We start from the raw sequence: 22992 nt of genomic DNA, 5'->3' as shown, positions 1-22992 counted from the left end.
ACCAACCTTTTCTTCTCTTTTCACGTAAGTGGATGAAATTTGCAGACAATTGAGCCCCCTCCCCCATGTAGATTAAGCCTACCAAATTTCAGGCAGATCCATCTGGAGTATTCATGCAGTTTATTTATTTTTTAAAGATTTTTTTTTACCTTAAAGAAAATTCTGCCAAAATTAGATGCAACTTGCAGGCATGGCTGCCCCCTTTAAATGGATGAAGGCTGCCAAATTTCAGTGAGCTGATTTTTAACTGTTGGGGGGAAACAATTGGAGAAGAAAAAGGCCACCCCAGTATTCTAAGTCAGCCACCTGCACCCTGCTCCCACAGTCAAAATGTGGGGAAGAATTATGACCTATGTGAAGAAGAAAAAAAATTCTTTTTTTTTTTCTTGAGTATCTCTCCCCCAAATCGCCATGAGTGGAGTGACTTCAGAAAATGATTCACCGTGATTAAAAACTGGACATGGCCATCAAAATCCCCCCTCCCCTCAACACTCAACCTGTGGGCCTTTTCCCAGTCAGTTTGGTTTTGTTTCTTAGAAAAGAAAGGAGGCACCTTTTTGGAAAAACTGAGACCACAGAGCAATGTGAAAGCTTGGGAGGTTCCCGGTGTTCCTCAAGATGCCTTTTTAGGCGCAATCAACTCTGGAACATAAGATCATGATTCAAATCACCCCAATTCACCGTATTATTGGGGTACACACAGAGAGTCCCTACTAATCACCAAATTAAAATGGCCCATAGAGTTCAGCACAATCTCTTTCATTATGCAGCTAAGAGGAGCGAGGCTACATACTGTATTGTGTTATTTAACATTCTGTAATATTAGGATCATGTAAATTAAATGAATTGTGCAACATAAGCTATTTACATTTGCCTGTTTGCACACTGTGTAAAATATGGCTAGCCCCACACACCCCTCAGGAAGTGTTTTTAAAGAAACACAGTTTATGCCAATGATGGTTCTATTTCCTATCTGGTTATCCTTCTCTTTTTAAGAGGCTAGATGTGTTTATGTTAGCCTCGTAGGGAGCCAGAGTTTTCCTGGGGAAACTTGAGTCTCACAACTGTTATCCCCCATCCAATACTCACCTGGTTCTTAGCATGGATCCTATGATATTTTCTGAACATATCTGATTTGTGTGAGAATGTGTGACTGAAAGAGGAAGAGAGAGAGGCAGAAATTCCAGAGGCCATTAAGCTGGGTAATTTACATGCTTCTTGAGCCTGTGCCTAGGGAAATATATTTCACAGGTAATTTCAAATCTCTTGGCGTGTGGAAGAAGTCATTATTCTAAATAGAAAGGGTTGATGATGTCATACGAACCACCATGAAAGGACCATATTAAGAATCTGTTTTGTCTTCTCGAAAACAAAGAGAAACCTCAGAATATTATCTGAACAAGGTGTTTGGGCTCTCTAAAAAGAAAGGTTGGTTTGGTTTTATTAGTTTAAAGAAAGTGTTAGCGCTAAAAATAGAAACAAATTATCCTTGTTTTGTCTGTGTATGCGTGTTTAATCTACTAGGAAAGAGGAAGCAAAGAACTATGTTTTAAGAATCTGTCTTCAAAGAAAATCAGTTTGATCCAAATAGATACATTGGATCTAGAGTCTTTAATAAATTTGCAGAACATATGGGGGTTCTGAGTTTTTTCCTCAGATTATCACATGAATTAGCTGATACCTTTCCCTCACAGTTTTCCAAATTATGTAGCTTTAACTCTGCATTACCTGGCTCACAGTGTGATTGTATCATCAACTAAGACCCACTAGGAAAGGTTATCCCCACTCCCTCAAGCAGCAGAGGTCAAAATACACCACCCACCCTCCAGTCCCAAATTCAGAGCTTCCCATAGCACAAATGACACAAGTTACATGAGTGTGGCTAATGGTTATTGTTCATCACAGTGCAGAATTGCCACCAATCTCCTCGGCTGGGCAGCGCCACCCAAGGCTCCTGCTGAGGCAGCATTCTCATGCCCCCCCCCCCTAGAGTGTGTGACCCTGACACAAACCTTTGTGGGTGCCCAGCCCTGTCATGGGGAATGTTGTGTTGGCTGGAGCACCCACGGCCCCCTGCCTATGCATGGGCCCCTCTGCAGAATTTCTTGCCTTTTCTCAACTCTCTGTCTGGATTGCACTGCCTGAATCATGGTTCTGGTTTTGGATCATCTCACTTTGCTCCTGATCCTGCAGTCTTTCACATTTAACATCCAGTTACTTTCATAATCATATGAAACCCAATAGGTGCAACATAATCACTTTTCCCATTCTCCTCTCCCTTTTCTGGTCCTTGATTGCAGCCAATTACTCACCCTAGCTGAAGGAAGGAGGAGTCTGAATCACTGGCTTGGAGGGGGAGGAGTCTGAGTCACTGTTGGCTGCAAGGGAGGAAAGCAGAGGGAGCAGAACACGCTCTCTCCTTCCTCCAAAACCCCATTCTCATTTTACTTAAATGGCAGCATTGATCATTCAGCTTCTGGCACAATCAATTCCAGAACAGATACTGCCAATATAAGCTAATGTTTTCAGACTGAAATGGTCTTTATAAAAGTGGGTTCGTGTTAACTTCCCAGTTTTAAGAAGTCATGATATTATTCAGAATCTGGTAAAGCTTTTATTTTATTTTTAGAAAAATGTGATGATCTGAAAGGGAGTGAAGTTCCGTAATTTAAGTCAAATCACGTATGCTTACGGTTTTAAATTCTGTGGCATTAAGAGCTTTCCCCCCATGGGAGTGATTTATGAGTCAAGAAAACAGCAGTTCTGTACACGTAGCACATTGACCAGACTTCTTTTCTTTTCTTTATAATGCTCTTATGTGACTGTACAAACCAGGCCTTCTTTCTGTCTGCAGCCATTTCCCCATTGACTTCCCTGTGCTTGTAGCATTAATAAATGTACTGGGGAAGTGAGGAGGGAAACATGTACAACTAGAAAAGAGCTATAAGAGAGAAAGGGACAAGCAAAACAGTGGTGTGATGAAGAACAACAAAAAGCTCTTGGATCTTTTGGAAAACATGAATGTGGTATGAGGACTACCAGCTTCTCCAGAGGATTGAAGGGGCCCGATGTGACGTTGCATGCACAACTGTGCAAGGAGCCAGGGGGCAGAGCTGAACGTCCTCTGAAAATTGAAGGGGCCTGGGCCCCTCCAAAAATACATTGGGGGGGGGGGAGACTGCCTCAGCCCCTAGGAGTTATGCCTATGAGGACTACTATGATTAAAAACTAGTAGATGTCAAATTTGAAAGACACCAGCAGTCATGTGGAGACTAGGTAGAAGGGGGAGTTATTCAGTGAAGCAAACTGATGCATTCTGCATAATAGAAGAGAGACTGCAGATCTTCCCTTTTCTGACTTCTCACTACTTCTTGAGCTGCAGAGTAAGTTGGCAGTGGGGAGGGGGTGTAACACTGGCAGCAGCTAGTACTGCTGAATGACATATTCTCAGTACCTCAAGAGGAATCCATGGGTCTTCTGTTCAGCCTCTCATTCCTTTCCATGGGAACCTAGTGTCCTTTTTGTGGCCATCACTACCTCTTGTGCAAATGAATTCCATATACTTTTCCAGATATCTGTCCCAATACAGCTGGTAACATCCAAATAAGTATGCATGTATTGCTTACTGAATCAGGAACTACTAGTGTACATCAGATGTGGATCCACACATGCATGTTGGGGTATTGATATTGTATATCCACATTGCATTGCTTGCAACTGGATGAATCCACCTTCTGGCACAATAAGTCACGTATAAATAGCTTTTCAAAAAAGTGTGACTAGAGCAGATTGAAGCAGTCAAGTTTCTGAAAACAAATAGCTATGGCCATTATCCAAATTCTACTATCTCCACCACTCACAAAGAGGGGGAGGATGCAGCAGACAGGAAGCTAGGAGTGGAAATGTGGCTGGAGTTGGAGCAAAACTCTGGGAAAAGGAAGGATTTTTCTGCACTTGCCAATCCCCTTTTCTCCTTGATTGAGTTCATGCCTGTGGAGCATTTGGTGTGTGTGTGTGTGTGTGTGTGTGTGTGTGCGCACGTGCATATGCATATGCATGTATGCATGGGGGGTGGAGTGGGACTGTATGAGGGTGAGTGATAGTGGGGTGGACCAGTAGCCAATAAGAGGAGGAAATTTCCTTTTCTGGAAGTTCTTTTCCTTTCCAGTTTTCTCTGCCCAGCTGGTAGGGCTGCTTGGAGACTCCACAGCTTCATAAGTTCGAGGGATGGTTAGATTGTGGTAAGCATGTGTCACTGTGGCCATTTACTGCCTTCATCTTAAGCAATACTGAGATTGTGTGTGTGTGTGTGTGTGTGTGTGTGTGTGTGTGAGAGAGAGAGAGAGAGAGAGAGAGAGAGAGAATTTTGAAATAATTATATCTAACAGTACAGATTTGCAAATCGTACTCTACTTTTTTGCTCATGTTGGCTGGGGCTGATGGGTGTTAACCAACATCTGGAGGGGCACCACTTTTCAATAGATTATTCTGCCCCTTTATTTGCACAACAGAAGTGCGTGTCTTGCTTACACGTAGTGTTGAGTTAACAACTTATATCTAACTTATGCAGAAGGTCTACTTTTTGTCCTCTGAAGTGTCTGTTGGCATTGATTGGATCCAAGGAAGACATGTTATGATTGCAAGGTAGTGATCAGCAGGGTTTTGCTTTTGTTTTTTCATTATGAAGAAGAGCAAGGTCCCCTTTCTTTCCAAGAAGTGGGGATTCTCAAAGATAAAAAATAAATATGAAAGGGTCACATTCTCAGATCATTTGGACCTACAAAAACCAAAACCATACAAGCATTGTACAACAGGAAGCAACTTGGTTCATCTGTAAGTTTTCCTTAAGCATGTTTTGTAACCTCACATCATTTATGCAACTGTCTGTTGGTCTCATTTTTAGAGACTGTTTTAATGTAAGCAATTTTGCTAGAAGACCAACAAGAGATGCAGCTGGAATGATCCTTTAGCCTGTTCTTGCCAGCTTCAAATCAATTTACCAATGTTGGCCTGATGTCAAGAATGAATAGTGAGCAGGTGCATCCTGGCAATCCACACAACATTTGGCTTAAGCTGTCTTTAGAAGTACTGTTTTTCATAGAGTTTGAATCAGTCTTATAGGTGGCTTTTACTACAAAATATGTTTCCCCTCACATCTATGGCAACTGTGCAATATTCATGGTTTTGCGCCTGAGAAACGTTATAGTTTCATATTTAGAGCACTGGCTTCTCTTTTATGCATTCTCGCTCTATCTTATTCCCATTTTGATGGCTTTCCTTCATGTTATTCTGTACATATACCGTATTGGCCCGAATATAAGCCACACCCAAATATAAGCCGCACCTTTAAAATTCAAAGGGGGAAAAGGGAAAAAAGACAATGCCCCAATATAAGCCACTCCCTTAAAATTCCACAGACACTATTTTGAATAAACACTCACAAACTTTTTATTGATAACAACCAGTTAGACAAATTAAGGATTCGTACAACTTTGTAACATGCAGAGAATAGCTTTTATAGAGAAACCAGAGATTGGAACTGAGGGAAGTCAGGGGTGGGGTGGGGAGGGTGGGTTGTTTTATGGGAGGGAGGAAATGGGGGGGGGGTTAAGGATGATATGTGTTTAAGATAATATGTTTTGTTTAAATTCCTAATAAAAATTTAATAAAATAAAATAAAATTCCACAGGCACTCACACCCATTCCATTTTACCGTATGTCTGTTTCAGCAGCGATATCGTAAAAGCCAGTTTTTGTAAGGTTGCGAATTTAAGCCACACTTAAAGTTTTCACGGTCAGAATTTGGAAAAAAAGTGAAACCTATATTCAGGCCAGTACAGTGCACACCTACCACAAACTCAACTTGATTAATGTATCTGATGCAATACACCTCAGTTCTTTATGCCACTGTAACAGTGCAATCCTAAGCAAAAGTTAGTCCCACTGGGTTCAATGGGAATTTCCCCTCAAATTAACTTAAATCAGATAGTTTCCAAGGTGCCACAGCACTCTTTATTTTAGTGTTTGGTCTTCCCAAAAATGGGAGTGACCATTCTAACGTTGAGATTGCTAAGCACCACACATAGCAAGCACTTATATTCCATAGTGAATGGATTCTGGAAAGAGCCATCTGTATCCACAAGATCCTCATCCTGTTATCTATGTACAACATCAGCATTCCTCTGTGACAAAAGGAGAAGAATCATGTCTCTCCATTGTTGGCTATTGTGGGAAGCAAGAAAATGGTTTAGATGGGACAGTGTGCTATTCTTGTTTGGCATGTTCCATTTGGATATAGGCACCAAATTATGTGGGCCCGCTTTGGCTAAAATCCACCCATATGGAGGACAGGCTGTTCTCTGAACTGCCTGATCCTTGGAATTCCTTTAAAAATTAGCATTCTGGGCTTCTGTGTATCTGGTTTTGTCCAGTTATTTGCCAGGTATGATGGGCTAAGCTTGGTTTCTGTTGTGCTCACAGTCCTACTTGGGGACAGGCCATTTTTGTTTGTTTGTTTGCATTTACTTTGAAGGTGAAAACCTGCCCAAGTTGAGGGCAAAGTAAACTGAAAATTTTAACAACCCACCCCCACCACCTTTTACCATGCTGGAGGATGATGAGGTGATAAACACTAATTTCTCTAAACTGATATTAAGTGCTATCTTACATAATGCAGAGATTCCATAGTCCTGACATAAATGGCAATGATCTAATAGCAAATATTCAGCAAGTTGTTTTTCTCCCCTCTCCCTTTTTCTCTCTCTCCACAGTCACTTTCTGGAAAGTAGCAATCCTACAGTCTTCTCCTTGGAACAAAGTACCCTGTATGTAAAATGACAGGGTTCTGCATGCTTGGCTATCGAGAGAACTGAGTGAACATTGCTAAGTGCTTTATAATAACTATGATTATACCACCCTCTCTTAATGATGCTGTTCTTAGGAGCCAGAAACTTTTTTCAGGGAAGCAGTAGTGGGGAGAGCAGTTGGTAGATTAACAAAGGACACATCAAGCAGGTTGGCACTCAGTATCCCAGGAATATATGATATGTAAGTGGGGAGGGGGGGGGGGAGAAGCAAACTAGCACAACACAACCAGTGGATTAATGTAACTGGAAGCTTATACAACCCAGTCACTTAAAGTGGCCAGAAGACTGCTGAAACCATATGCCGAACCCATGCAAGAAGCCACTGCTTTGAAATTTGTACTTAAATGTCTTCTTTAGTTCTCTCTTGCTGCTAGCCTTTTTACACACAGAATATCTTTCAGCCTTTGGAGGAGATTTGCATTTTGAAGTCTAAGTAACTACTTGAGATACTCCATGCCAAATTAGCTGAAGTATGTCTACCTCCATGTGTCCTTGCACATGGCCAATTTTGTGCCTAAAAAGTGGAAGTCGGCAGGCTATATCTTTCCCCCTCTGTATAAAAAGTGTTTGAAAGACTGCCACCATAGAGTGATGCTAGCCTGAAAACCACTTGGGTCCTGGCAAGATGGAGGCACTGTGGGTGAGTTGTTCCCATGTCAAGTAAACTGCTCAGCTGCCAACCCTAGGTGGAATTGTTCTCTCCCTAAAGGAGCAGGCTCACAGTTTGGGTGTGCTTCCGGATCAAGCTTTGTCACTGGAGGCTCAGGTAGTCTCACTGGCTGGAAGTGCTACTGAGTTGTTTCTTATGTGTTTGTGTGTAAAGCTTGTTTCTTGTATAGTCACTAGGCTTAGAATTCTGTAGTAGAATTCCCTAGTTCTGCAATCAGCATCAGTTATGCTAATTTTTCAAAAGCTGCATAATGTCATATCAATGAAATATCATTCTTACTCTTTTGCCCATGTTATTCCAGATCCTTGAAATATTTTCCTAACTTTACAAAAGCTGGATCTGCTGTAATAAGGGCAAAGGAAGAAGAGAAGTTTTTAGAGCACCAATTCCTGGGACTGGCAGGGCTCTGACAGGTGTGTGACAGAGGCAGGGGAGCTGGAGGCTGACACAGGAAAGAGGGCCAGGTACTTATGTGGGTTTGGTGTTACCCATGAGGCAGGAGCCAAGGTGGAGGGAGCAGGAAAGATCCAAGCAGTCAGAGATGAAGGTGGGGGGCACAGGATGTGTCTGAAGTGGAGGAAGAGGCTGTTTAGGTGAGGGGCAGGTCAGTCAAATCCCCACTGTACCCTACTCAGCTGTCTCCTAGAACCAGCAGGGGCTTGAAGAGGGAAGCACAGGGTAGGTACAGGAGAAGTCTCAGGCTGCATGCATGTGCTCCATTAGACAGGGGTACAAAAGCCCTGGAGGTGGGCATGGTCCTGCTGCTGCATCAACTCTGCCAAGCACAAACCAGAAAAAGTTAAAGCCAGCTATGTAGATGCTGGAAGTGTGTTTGTATCTGGTGTACTTTAGGAGCTGCTGTAAGGGTGTGCTTTTTTCAATAAAGAATTAACTTTCAGTCATTTGCCTTCCTTGGTTGAAGTGTTCAGAACAGCAAGCGACTGCTGGACAGGGCCTATCAGTATTGCAGAAGTCCCATTCTGCACACCAGAAACTCCTTCTGTGCCCAAGATCTATTTTGTGTCTTTATCAAACTGACACCTAAACATTTGTATAGGTTTCACTGCACTTTAAAATGTAAGAATTAATTAATTAATTAGTTAAACATTAAACTTGACTCTATTTATTTGTTTGTTTGTTTGTTGTTTGGTTTTAATGAAAACCATCTCATGCTTTGGTAAGTTCTGTGCTGTGATATTCCTTTTCCATCTTGCAACTATCCTTTCCCTCTTTTGCTCCTCAAGAAGAAACACAGACTCTCTTCTTCTTCTTCTTCTTCTTCTTCTTCTTCTTCTTCTTCTTCTTCTTCTTCTTGGTATCACCTCCAGTTTATGTGCTGCATTCCCAGTTTTTCTCTCTTGACTGCATCATGCAAGCAGCCAGGTTGTCTTTTATAACAATTGCATCACCATGTAACTTTCTGTTGCCACAGTTACAGACATCATTATAGATGTGCAAAAGAGCTGACCAGCAGAATGATTAAGAAAGTAGTATCATCTGCCAGGCATTGCCATGACTTCTGAGCTTTTGCCAGCTCTTTCAGTGCCAGCTCTGTCTCTTGGCTAGCTCTGCAAGAAGCGGCTTCTGTGTTCCTATCTTGTCTGAGACAATAAATTCCCAGGCCCTATCTTAGTAGTAACTGGGCTGTTCTTCCGGATTACTTAGCTTTCTCATGCTGTTCCTTTCTCTGATGACCCTTCTGTTCCTCTTCCACCTCCCGAGAGAATTACAGATTATACACAGAACAAACAAACAGTCTAGTGCCTTAATAATTGAAGCTTCTTGCTGAGCTTCCATTAGATGTGCTATCCTAGAGCCCCCAGTCTTTCTTATCCGGAGAGTTCAGAGGAGATGGCATCTTTTCAACCGCTCTGTCCTCATAAGAATACAAAATAATGCATAGATGGAAGCTTTGAAATAAGCTTCTGCCACTGACTCACATTGAGGCATGCAAAGGTTCTGAGTGAGTTGCAACTGAAATGGATAGAGAATTCTTTTCAGATAGTAAGTACTATACAGTTGTGCCCTCCTCACTTATTAGTTCAGATGGGCAGACTTGCCTGGATCTTACTTATTTGTGGTCTGTGCTTACTGAGTTCACTTCCCAGGAAACTTGGGAAAGCTTCATGGTTCATCATGTTGGTACATACACACTGATGGTGCTTCACCCATGCTCACAATCTCATTGCTTTTGTGGATTTATAGAACTGATGCATTGAATTTATAGTGTGGTATACAACGATAGACTTGCCTCACACTACACCTTGTGACTAGTTCCGTGTCTGTGTTATATGGGACAAAATGAAGCAATTAAAAAAAGTCCAAACCGACTTCAGCTTTGACCTTGTTGCCTAAACAGCATGATGATGCTGGAAAGAAACATTGAAGTGGATATCCCATTTGCTGTATTATAATGCAATAGTAGTGAATTGTGTGAATATTGAAAAAAGTTTTCCTTCATAGAAATGGGTTAAATAAAAAGCAAGGCTGCAACACTATGCAACCTGCTGGGGACTCAGCCCCATTGAACACAGTGGGACTTTCCCTATAGGATTGGCCAACACATATCAGCTTAGTGAATTACTGTCTGCATGCATCTTTGCCCCAATCATACACAGCATGAGTCAGGGAGGAGGCACTGGAAACAGAAATGAATTAGAATGCCTTCTGCATCTTATTCTCTGCAACACTGAGTAAAATGGAATGTCATGGCAAATCTCCCATGGTGCATGTAGGGATGCTTGAGGAATTCAGTCTTTGAAAAAACTGATATGAACTGACCTTATTCTCACCTCACAGACTAATGTGCAGATCAGAATGCAGTTACCCGCCAGCTTATACACTTCCGGAATGTTCTGAAGCAGTTCCTGACAGAAAAGTTGAGATAAAATATGTTTTAAAATGAGTATTTTTAGAAAACACATGCCTATAAATCTTTTTTTTTTTTTTGCATATTTAAACAAGTATTTTCATGAATTAATGTGGAAATGGGACAGAACAAAGTTATCAGTGCACACCTTAGGAAGTAGCATGGACACCAATTCACCCCCTTCCTAGTTGCATCCCATTATTGCTTTGCATCTTTGCAACCGGCTTAATTGCACATGTTCACTGTGATTACACTGTGAATTTGTTACTCCTTTGTGGGTGTGGGTGTACACTTTGCAATAGGATGGCAATAGTTGTGGTGATCTAATAAAAAACAGCAAACTCAGATGTGTGATATGATGCACCTGCATGTGCTCAGCACACACATACACATGAACAGTTAATGTGAAGTGTAGTATGCTAGCGTGGAGAAAGTTGTTTAGCTTGGTTTTGGCCATTGAATGAAATAGAATCCTATGTCACAGCCAACGCTGTTGGTCATTCAGTCCAGGTGTGATTGTTAGCTTGTTGTCTTTCAAGGTACCTGGGAGCCCTGGCTATTGGGTTTCTCTTTCTTTGCCTGGATACGTCACTATTAACACAAGAAGCTGAGGATGGCAGACTTCTTAATATGTCTGACCCCAATTTCCTTGTTTTCATCCAGCTATAATTCCATAGATGATTCAAGCGATTAATGAGATGCCCTCCTTGACACACACACACACACTACTTCTCTCTCTCCCTGTTCCCACTATTATGATGGAAGTGCACCTTCTTCAGTTCTCCCCCTTTTTGCTTAGATTCCAGGAGCCACAGAGGCTGCTGAGCAAAAAGAGAGAAGCAATAATGAAGAATACCACGTGGAACGTCTTCTTCAGATGCTCAATAAGCTGTTGCTGGCTTGCACATTTTGTAATAAGAGTGTTCCCCGACATTAAGCCTGCATCGGAATACCCTTTCTTTTGGCTGCATTTTACAAAACAGTACATTATGTGCATAATAGAAGAAGTTGAGTTGCATGTGGCGTGGGGAAGGGTTAACCCAGATTTTGGGCAGGACTGTTTGTTTAAAATATTGTTATACTCCCTTTAAAGACAAAAGTCCTCTCAATATGGCTTATGAATGACATATGTAGAACAATGGTTGGCATCCGTCTGTCCCAGGAGACAATGGAAGACACACGGAACAAGAAGAGCATAATATACATTTAACTTAAGGTGGCAGCCTAACTATTACAGACACAAATGTCTGTCCTAACCTGAGAATAGTAGTATACATCCGTTCTTTATGCCCCCTTCTCTTCAATTTGTTTCTCAGGTTAACTGCAGCATCAATAAGTTCTCTTCCCTGCTGTAAACTACCTGCCAACTTCTAAGATGTTTGCCACTGCCTCATGGAGTCAGATTAGTGTCATCAGCTGGGTGACCCAACCTTTTATTTGCCTCACTGTGTACCATGAAGCACTCAACCTTCTGAAGTGCCAGCCACAGCTCTCTAGACCAGGAGCCAACTCTGGTTCAGTTTTGGACTGTTTTCCGCTTGCTTTCATCTACTAACTATTATTCCCACTCCTCTTGAATTCATGGAGCATCATTTTAATGTTCTCTGAGAGTACTGCACCACCACACAGTTGCCCCTATTTCCCTTGATCTTGGAACTACCCGGGAGGGCCCAGAGCACAGCAGCAAACTGCTAGAAAGCATTGCATAAGGTTTTCAGACTATTATGTGCTCTCTCTGCCATTTCACTTTAAAAAAATTCCACATTCCTCTGCTTTTACATCTGTGTTTCACAGTTCCAGCAGCATTCTGAGTCTTCAAAATTGGACCTTTCAAACAGTAATTCTTTATCCTTTGCCAGATTGCAAACGGCATTTCTAAATTTTTAATAGAATTTGTAATCATTGTTGTTCCAGAAATGCTGTCTCTTCTTTCCCTTCAAATTCCGCCAGTCATGTGGACTTTCTGCCAAGCGAGAGAGAGAGAGAGAAATTGGTAGTGAAAAAGAGTCATCAAGTGATGACTAGGATGGGTGAATCTATCAGTTTCATTTTCTCTCGTTTTCTCACTTTCTCCAATCTTAACTTCTGTTCTCCACCTTTTCACATCAGTTTGTGATTTATTTACTTTTTACCACAAAGAAACCCCTAATGAAAAATTCATCAGCATTTTAGTGAGGCCAGCACCAGCAGCTGGAACTTCCTGGATGCTGGAGAAGAGGACTCATTCTCACAACACTTTCCTTTTCTTGATGTCTGCCTTCTCTGGGGTAGAGGTGAGGAAGCCAGTTGTAAATCATCTAGCCTGCTGAGAAGGCCTCTCTCCCACCAGTTTTATTCATTTATGACCTGCAAATTTCATTTTGTCCAATGCTTGTGTACTTGTAATGTTGAATTTATTATTAAGCTCATTCTGAAAAGGTGGCATATACATTAACTTGACTAACTAAAAAAATGGAAAATCCAAACTGGAATATGGATGCCTATATTCTTCCTCTGGACTGGGAGGCAGTGTGCCTCTACCATTGTGGAGTAACAACTGTGGGAGAGTGCTGTTGCCCTCATGTCCTGCCTGTAGGCTTTCTAGAGGCATCTGGTTGACCATAGTTGGAAATGGGATGCTGGACTAGACAAGACTTTGGCTTGGTCCAGGGGGCTATTCTTGTATTCTTAAGTATCCACTGCATGGTAATATGTGGTTTGGCACTGGACATTTTTTGAATATGTACGTATTTTTGGTCCTTGATTAGCTACATGAAAATCTTAGCAAAAGCATCAGTATTCCGGCTTGAAATTTGTTTTCCATGAACCCTCTCCCTTGCTTCCCTAAAATTGGGTCTCTCTCACAGTGCATAGCATATTCGTGGTAAACAAATGTAAATGAAGTTGTACATGGCTAAAGTTAGCTACAGAATGTGAAAGTGTATTCACCTAGCTTTGGGAGGCTGGACTTAATGTTGTTTTGCCTACTGTCGTCGCATTGTTCTTAAAGAGACAACAGAAGTTCACAGCCAGTACCAGTGCTATTTTGCCTAGATGCTTTCCCATTGAGAGGGCCAGGTGAAATTGTGGTTATGAGTGGGGCAGGGAGAAGGATGGGGAGGGTGCAAGTATGGGGCTGCATACTGGCATCACTGCTTGGGGACATCCTCTTTAGTCTCCAGTTGTCACCCAACCTGCCCTCCTTTTGATATAAGTACAGGATTTGCTGGTTGCCTTAACACGAACAAGCAGTAATTTTTGCCTTGCACTGAAATTTGCTGGATAGTGCAGGGTGAAGAACAGGGAGGTTATTAGGCAGTCAGTGTTGGTGTTTAAAACAGCTGGATGGTTATTTGGTCACTTGGCAGGAATTTGTGGCGAAAGGGAATGGGAATAGGAAAGAGGAATAAGTGAGCATCCTGCTGCACTTTTCCAGGTGAATGGTGATTATCAAGACTTGCACACGAGCCTTGGTGACTCATGGACAGGGTACGGACCACTGTTGTGGCTTTTAACACTCGCTCAGTGTTATGGGTCACCAAGGATATAATAATTAAGAAGTTTTCCTCACCTGAAGAGGTGTGGCATGGGAAAGGTAGGACATCTTCAGCAAGCAGAATGGCTCACCTATAATATTGGGCTTTGTATTCTATTCCTGCACGTGTTCAGTTCAAGCAGAGCTATTAGATTATTAAAATTTATCCCAACTAGTGGCTCTTTATTTCCCTCCTTCACTTTCAGACTGCACGGTAATTTAGGCTGCAGTCTTCATTCCACTTACCTATGAGTAAGCCATTTGAGTATTACTTGAGGAAATCTTTCAATAAGTGAAAGAAGGTAAAGATTCATGGAGGTAAATGTTCACCCCAGAGATGAATGGAGTCTGATGGATTCCAGAGAGCTTTGATGTTGTTTTGGGGTTGGTTTTTTTTAACCAACTGGCATGGCTGGTGCTCCTACCAAAGTCCAGGTCAATTGGTAGAATATGGAGATGGCCCTGGTGGTTGGCATGGTTACTCCTGAGCATTAGCTTCTGTTTAGTAGAGCTTTAGCATTTCCATGTGGTACACCTGAGCTGAGGATGAGGCAAGTTGAAAGATGATAGGGAATGAAGCCGACAAATCCAACTCAACACAAGTAAGAGTTCATTATTGAGCTGACTGTGGTGGTAAAGGCGAAGAAGTACCAAACGGTGGTGGAGGAGGACCATTGTTTCATACCATTGTTGTGTGTTTCCTAGAAGCATTTGATTGATCACTGTGGGAAGCAGGATGCTGGGCTAGATGGACATTTTGGTAATGTACAGGGTTATGAGTCCTACGTGGGCCTCACATTATATCTGACTTTACAAGCTTGTTTGGTGGGCTTTCAAGACAAATTTGGTGGTATATTTCACCCAAAAGGTTGCAGATCTATTTAAATTTGGGGAAATGCTTCTATAATCTAGACACAGCTGAAGCATTCTAACTGGTTTTTATGGTATTTGTCTACAAGTTGCCCGCAAACCTTGGCACTAAATACACTATCAAAGGTTGCACCAATTGCTGCTGTTCCACTAGCTCAGATGACTTCCACTTGCACAACATAACTATCCCTCCCCCCTCCCCATCTCCTCCCCCTCCCCCATATACCTTCAGAATCTGCTCCAGAGAGCTGGAGGACCATCTGCATGGTTGGAACTCTGCATGCACAGCATTGCATGGAATCCCAAGAAGATTTTTAAAAAACCTTAAAACCACAAGACCTGCATCTGTGTCAATGGCCTGCTGTGGAAAGTGCCCCACTCTGGATAATTTTCTTCATATATTTGGTACTTTGCAAAAATGGTAAGAAATTTCAAGGAATGGTGGTTTCTTCAGCCCTGTAAAACCACCCGAGGCATACTCCTAAAATGCAGTGATTGCCATGTATTATATTCTCTGTACAGATTTGTCATAGAGTGAAAACCACACGTACATAATGACATATCTGCTGCTTCTGTCCTTTTCCTCTTGACTATTCACTTCCCATAAAATGTAAAGTACATTAAATAGGTATAGAGTTAGGTGACAGGTCAGATAAGACTGAACAGAAATAATAACTAAAATAATAGTAATCTTGTCAGTGTGTTGCTACTGCTATGTAAAGTGATAATATCTGAATCCTGGTCATGAGATTCACTGTTCTCTACAGCATATGTCATTCAATATTTGCAGAAATGCCTCATGGTGCAGTAGTTAATAAACTACTCAAATTGATTACAAATCCCCCCCCCATCCACATATTCAAAACATGTTCCCATTTCACTTTTTCATAAGCCTTTCTTTTCTCATTTGCGTGTTCAGACCCAGAGACCTCCCCCCTAAATAAATTCACACTTGAGTCAAATTTTAGTTTGGTTTTTGGCAGAATTTAGGCCGCAGTTTTATTGATTACAGAAGGTGCTCTGGTTCGACTAGCTCCCTGCACCCTTGCAGGGAGCACTGACCCAGGGCACCAGCATAGGTCAGCCAAGGGTGAACACCCGGGTAAGTGAAAAGCCGGGAACAGACTATGTTCACCACCCAGATGCCCCCCTGGACTCAGGCATGGGCACAACCCGCTCTCAGGGGTTGATCAAACCATTTGAATCCCTAGATTCCTTTAACGGAATACCCTTCACATAGGGATGGTGAGAGCGTTCCCCCATCCCTATCACCTGAACCAGGGCCTATCTGCCACACGAACACCCACGCTCACCGCCAACCACTCACACCTCAACCAATCCCTTAACCCCGCTGACACAGAGGTCAGCCACAGAACATTGCCAGTCACAGACAGATGAACCCTATCATGCCTGTAAAGGGACGCATCAAGGAAGGTAATGTCTGGGTGACAGATCACCGTCCCGCCCAAAGCCAGAATCTTCTTGGCCACTGTGCTCTGGACGTGCCTCTTGGCCCTCTCAGTGGCAGCTGGGCATTGGTTACCATGACACACATGTTGCTGCAACAGCTGCGACCAAAAAATTTTGAGTCCAGGAAGAGCTGCCTTCAACTCATCCAAGTCCTCCTGCATGCGGGTCTGCAGGCTCAAGCCGGGAGCTTCCTGCAAATCGTTCTTGCCCAGCTGCACCACCATCGCCTCAGGCGTGCCTTCCGAGACACCTTTGCTTGCTCCTCCCAACGCATTCCTCGTCTGGACACCCAGGACACATACACATGGTCGGGGAATCTGAGCCTGCGTCCGAATCCAGACTCCGTCACCCTCCTGCCAGCCCAGTGGACAATGCTGTGCCTGACTATCCAGATGTGCAGGGTAGGCGGACCTAGGAATGAACAAAACAACATTAATGACTGCACCTCAATGCCGCATCCAGACATAACCCCTATATGCATCAGATTTCCAGCGGCCCAGATCCTTGATCCTGTCAACGGACAAGCCCCTGTGTGCAGCAGTAGTAGCTGTACCAATGCAGAAAGAATGAGGTGCAAACTCACTGGCCAGCAGGCCACATGTGCCAGCGCCTTGCGCATTACTGCAGCAAATTGATGCCTCTTTAACAGGGACCCATCCTCATGAACCAGGAAGGGACCACCCCCAGACGGGCAAAGTGACAAATATCTCTTGGCATCTTTCACTGGACAAGGGCCGGGCTTACCAGTGGCAGGCAGCCTCATCAAGGCACCTCTGCCCAACTGGTCCTTTTTGGAATTTCGAATAGTGAGCACCAGCTCAGCATCAGAAAGCTGAACGCCCTGCAAAAGCAAGCCCCTGGGAGCCCTTCCCTGTGCTGACTCCAGCACCACTTCGCCCACACGCAGTGCACCGAAAAGTGCTATAGGAAAGGCTGCCTCAAAGAGTCTTGCTTCATAAATCGACCAGCAGACAAGTCTTAACTTGCTGCGCACCAAGAACAAAATGTCAAATGTGACCAGCCTCCTATCTGATGACTTTGGTGGCTGCAACCTGGCCCAACCCTCAAGAGCCTTGCACACTACAAACTTTGTACAAGGATCTCTGTAATAGAGGGCTTTACAGAAAAATGAAATGGCAGAAAACTGAATTCTGATGGTCTTTACAGCATGACCCATATATCGCAGGTGAGCCAAATACTGCAACACCTGATGTGTGGATGGTGACACTGTACTGTCAATCATCAAGTGCTGTGCTCTGAAAGCTAAAAAGTCCACCCAGGCCTTCTTATAAGACCTCAAAGTGGAAGGAGAAACAGAAGCTACTACTCCCTGAAATCAAATTGCAGATTCAAAGTATCCTGCCACAAGGAAACACCATTGAACTCCTTCAGGAATTCAAGCCACACCTCAAGGTCCGACCTGACCTCACTGGGCAAACGCACCCGATGATGGGGTGACTGCAAGCCTGCAGAAAGTCTTGCTAAGTGTGCACAAAAAGGGTGACCGGGGCAACCACCCTGCAAGCGAAATTCAAATGGCCCAACAGAGACTGAATCTGCCTCAAGGTAACCTTTTCCCATGGCAAAAATTCCATCCACACAGGGCCACCTATTTTCCTTCAGGCAAAGAGGAAGTTTGTGCCACAGTATCCAGCCGCCAAGGAAACACCCAACTCCTTGGTTAGGTTGTTAAATGAATGCAGTAATAGCAAGCATTCTTCAGAATTGGCTGCAGAACGTAGCAAAAAGTCATCGAGGTAATGGGTCACCTTCCTTAAACCTGTCTTGGTATGCAAAGTCCAGTCCAAAAATGTACTAAAGGCTTTAAAAGCTGCACAAGATATAGCAGCCCATTGGCATGGCCTTATCCACATAATGTGCTCCATCCAACAGGAAGCCAAGCAACTTAAAATCAAGTGGATGGACAGGAAGTAAGCGGAACACAGATTCCACATCACACTTTGCCAAAAGTGCACCGTTCCCAAAGCTCCTAATCAACTTGACCGCTTGGTCAAAGGTGACATACTTGACAGAACAAAACTCAGGAGGGATAGCATCATTTACTGATGAACCCTGTGGGTAAGATAAATTGTGAATTAAGCGAAATTCCCCAGGGCCTTCTTGGGCACCACACCCAAAGGGGAAAGGTGCAAATCTGGGTAAGGAGGGCACTCAAATGGTCCAGTCATCCTTCCCAACACTAATTCCTTCCTGATCTTTTTCTTGGAATAATAATAATAATAATAATAATAATAATAATAATAATAATAATAAAAATTTTATTTATACCCCGCCCTCCCCAACCAAGACCAGGCTCAGGGCGGCTAAACACCAGGTATAAAAACAATTGATTAAAATACAACTTAAAAGCTCAAATCAAAAACTTTGGGGGGATGAAAACGTCAAGTCTTCACCAATCAACAGGCAGCGGCAAGCTCCGCAACCAGGAGCGCTATCATGCATTGGGTAGTCTAGAAGTGATTTTCAAGGACAAAGGGATACTAGGAAAGGTGAACCAACGACCTGATTGGACTTAGCAATCTGTGTTCTTAGAAAGGCAAGAGGTAGACATATGTTAATATGTACATAGATTCTACAGGTAGATAAATCTCAGTGGAAATACCAGATGTTCAATCCTGCTACAGGCAGCCCAAAATCTGTTGCTGTCTACTGCAGTGCAATGGATTGTGAAGTCTTGTTTTTCTGCATCTCCAGGAAACTGTACACGGGTGCATTTTAACCCCCCCCCCAATCAGCATATTAAAAACAACATGCTTCTACTGTGTATATTTTAATTGTATGCCACACAGAAACATAAACACCAGATCAGCTTTTTAAAATAGCCACCCCTCCCAACATTGTTACAAATGATTAAAGAAAACAAAAAAAACCCTTGACAAATCTAAGATAAATACAACCTTTTATGGCAAGTCCCAGTGGACTAAACCTAAGTCTGAATTAATTATGTGCAACTATATATGGCATGTTGTGGTATCCACATTCACTAAGAACAGTACTCTTCTTAATGGCTCAGACATCTCCAGAGGGGTGTAGAAGGGATATCAAACACTTCTCCTTGCCCTTCAAGACTTTCTTCCTGTGTGGTATAGTTCTAGATCACTGCTAGCCAAACTGGACCATTTTTATAGCAATAAAAGGACTGAGCACAGAATACTCAGGTCTGCAGAATGGGAAAGGGGAAGACATTTAATAAAGATTCTTTTATAAAAGGTGAAAGGTAAAGGTAAAGGACCCCTGGATGGTTAAGTCCAGTGAAAGGTGACTATGGGGTGCAGCGCTCATCTCACTTCAGGCTGAGGGAGCCGGTGTTTGTCCACAGAAACCTTTCCGGGTCATGTGGCCAGCATGACTAAACTGCTTCTGGCACAACGGAACACCATGACAGAAGCCAGAGAGCACGGAAATGCTGTTTACCTTCCTGCCACAGTGGTACCTATTTATCTACTTGCACTGGTATGCTTTCGAACTGCTAGATTGGGAGAAGCTGGGACAGAGCAATGGGTGCTCACTCCGTTGCGGGGATTTGAACCTCAAACCTTCCCACCAGCAAGCCCAAGAGGCTCAGTGGTGCAGACCACAGCACTACCTGCCTCCCAAAAATTCTTTTATAGGTCAAGGCCAACCAGCAACTTTTCTTTTCCTGTCCTCTGTTTTCTTTCTCCCCTGCCCCACAACTGACACACAAACATTTAGTGATTAGACTGCTCTCAATCATAGACTTGATAGACTCGCACAGTTGGCCTAACTTTTGGGTTCTTATGTCCAACCTCCCTCCCTCTGCCAATGGCTCAGCTGCCTTCATCACTCTGCAAGCTCACAAGTTCCTGTCATACAGTTTGAGGCTTTAAAATTTCTTTCTTATAATTCAGAAGCATATCATACCCTCCAACATTTCTCTGATGAAAATAGGGACGTCCCATTCCATAATGATAATTTTACTATTTATACCCCACACATCTTACTGAGTTGCCCCAGCACTCTGGGTAGCTTCCAACGTATATAAAAATATCATTAAACATTAAATATATAAAAAAGCTTCTCTATATAGGATTTCCTTTAGACAGCTCGGGGATTGCATAACTCCATACCCTACAACATTTCTCTAATGAAAATAGGGACATCCTAATGAAAAGCAGGACATTCCGGGATGAAATCAGAAACCGGGATGGCTTCTCTAAATCAGGGACATCCATGGAAAATAGGGACCCTTGGAGAGTCTGGCATATGTGTTGTTGCACACATGGATATCTTAATTTTTTTGTGTGGCTCTGCTTGCTTATGAACTGATAGGCCATTATCCAACTTAGTTTGCTATTTGAAGGAAGGATATTGGGAGTGTTGGGCATAGAAGACAAGGTGTTATTATGAGGACCTGGACCAGCTTGCCCCTCCTAATCGGTGTTACATTTTTGTTACCAGAGAAGAAAGGCAGCTTGCAGCTTTTAAAAGGTAAAGGTAAAGGTACCCCTGCCCGTACGGGCCAGTCTTGACAGACTCTGGGGTTGTGCGCCCATCTCACTTAAGAGGCCAGGGGCCAGCGCTGTCCGAAGACACTTCCGGGTCACGTGGCCAGCGTGACATCGCTGCTCTGGCGAGCCAGAGCCGCACACGGAAACGCCGTTTACCTTCCCGCTAGTAAGCGGTCCCTATTTATCTACTTGCACCCGGAGGTGCTTTCGAACTGCTAGGTTGGCAGGCGCTGGGACCGAGCAGCGGGAGCGCACCCCGCCGCAGGGATTCGAACCGCCGACCTTTCAATCAGCAAGTCCTAGGCGCTGAGGCTTTAACCCACAGCGCCACCTGCGTCCCATTGCAGCTTTTATGCTGACTTTATTTTTTGTTCTCTGTGTGTACATTTACAATTTTGGAAGCTGGTCATCTGATAAGCTTTATCATTCTAAGCTTATCATCCTTATCTTGGAGGTCAGGCATGCTTGGTATTCTGCCCACAGCTGGAATGTCAGGAGGCAAGTGTACAAGTTAAGCCCTGGGCGCTGATTTGTAACCATCTCCCTTTCTGTATATCTTTAAATGACTCAGTGTGCCCTCTTTCCCCCTGTCTTGTAGAATGCAGTATTGGGCCAGAAGACTGGAGCAAGAGATTGATGGCGTGATGAGGATATTTGGTGGTGTTGATCAGCTGAAACGGGTAAGTTTTGCCTTCTCTTTCCTTTCTTTGTGACAATATTTCTGGATAAAGCTGGTTACATCCAGAGAAATAATGGACATTCATTGGTGTCTGGGTTCTCATGTTCATATAGCACCACAGTCTTGGGGTAATGCTGTGTTTGACTTCCTCTTGCAACCAGGGCACACCTCACAGTGCTTGCTTTTAATCTGTAAGCGATTAAGACACTTCAATCACATATGCTTGACATCATCATCACTGTTCTAATATATATAGTCACTGACAGCAGCCTCTTGCCCACTCCAACGTCACCCAGTGATACACTTCAGATGCAATGGAGGAACATGGGATCCTGTTACATTATTGAACCTTTGGCTCCTTCTCCTCTCCTCTTTTACACTTGCAAGGAGGAGAGTGAAAGTAAAAGCTTATGAATTTGTTATTATTGTTTCTAATTTATTTTTATTTATCACCTGAGGATCACAGGAAGGGTTACAATATAAAAACACAAAGTACCTAACATACATAAACACAAAGCACATAACATATATAAACTCAAAGCACATAACATAGTAATAAACTAAAACAATAATCTCCCCCCGCCTCATTTAAAAGGCCTGGGAGAAGAGGAATGTTTTTGCCTGTCACCTAAAGGTATGTAACAAAGGCGTCAGGTGAGCCTCTCTGGGGAGAGCATTCTACAAATGAGGAGCCACTGCAAAAAAGAAGAAGCTTATCCCTCTGTTATCACCCTCTGAACCTCTCATGATCATAGCGTCTGGGTCAATCATAGGGAGAGGCAGTTCTTGGGGTAATTGCAGTATTTTAAACTTAACTGCCATCCCTCATGATGTCTGAACTTGGAGAATTATACTATGGTTTGTGAAAACAAGCCAGAATCTGAAACCATGATTGCCTCAGCTAAATGTTGAACTTGATAGACTGACATTCAGCCAAGATGAGGGCCGCGTTTAGCAAATCTGACAGGGTGAGCGGCAGTGTTGTTTTCCTGTTCTTGGTCCTGATGCTCTGCTTAGAGAATTGCTAATACAAATACAAGTTGAGACAAACAGAAATCTGAATACTAATAATAGCTCCTAAGCAAAGCCCTAATAGGAATCTCTTTCCTTGTGCATCTGAATGACGCTTAGCACAGTCAGAGCCATGATACCTGCTTGGGTGCTCTGGGGCTCTGTCCTTCCTTAATTTTGTGACTCAGTCTTCTGTGTCTTGGTGATTAAAAATAGAACTAAGCATGTCAGAGGAGATAAAAGTCTCAGACCTACAGATCTGTCACACACCATCATCTGCAAGTTCTAAATTCAGTTTTTGTTTCTCATAGCTTTTGTATGTGAGACACACACACACAAACACACACACACACACACACAGAGAGAGAGAGAGAGAGAGAGAGAGAGAGAGAGAAAGAAAGAAAATGTACAGTTTGAGAGGCAGAGCTGCTTCTTTTCCCTTTTAATTCAGGTCTAACTATAAGCAGTGACATGTTAGTAAATAAAAATTATAATATTATTATTTTTAGTTTTTGCTTCTTAATTTCTCCCTCTTTTCTGGGTGAGGATATGG

The 22992-nt window shown here is 43.0% G+C and overlaps 1 protein-coding gene across 4 annotated transcripts in view; it reads left to right on the top strand.

Annotated features, from left to right (window-relative positions):
* Positions 1–22992, top strand: part of CACNA2D2 (calcium voltage-gated channel auxiliary subunit alpha2delta 2) — a 530937-nt gene that overhangs the window by 15783 nt on the left and 492162 nt on the right. For 2 of the 4 annotated variants that reach the window (XM_081900247.1, XM_081900246.1), the window contains exons 2-3: positions 6771–6824; positions 21348–21429. In XM_081900247.1, coding sequence (XP_081756373.1) covers positions 6771–6824; positions 21348–21429 — 136 coding nt within the window. The remainder of the gene's footprint in view (positions 1–6770; positions 6825–21347; positions 21430–22992) is intronic. The other 2 variants (XM_081900249.1, XM_081900248.1) reach the window with 1 other exon arrangement.

The sequence above is a fragment of the Podarcis melisellensis genome (genome assembly GCF_964234715.1).
Source record: "Podarcis melisellensis genome assembly, chromosome: 2".
Lineage (NCBI taxonomy): Eukaryota > Metazoa > Chordata > Lepidosauria > Squamata > Lacertidae > Podarcis > Podarcis melisellensis.
Note: the sequence above shows the minus strand (reverse complement) of the source record. Positions and strands in the feature narration are given on the sequence as shown.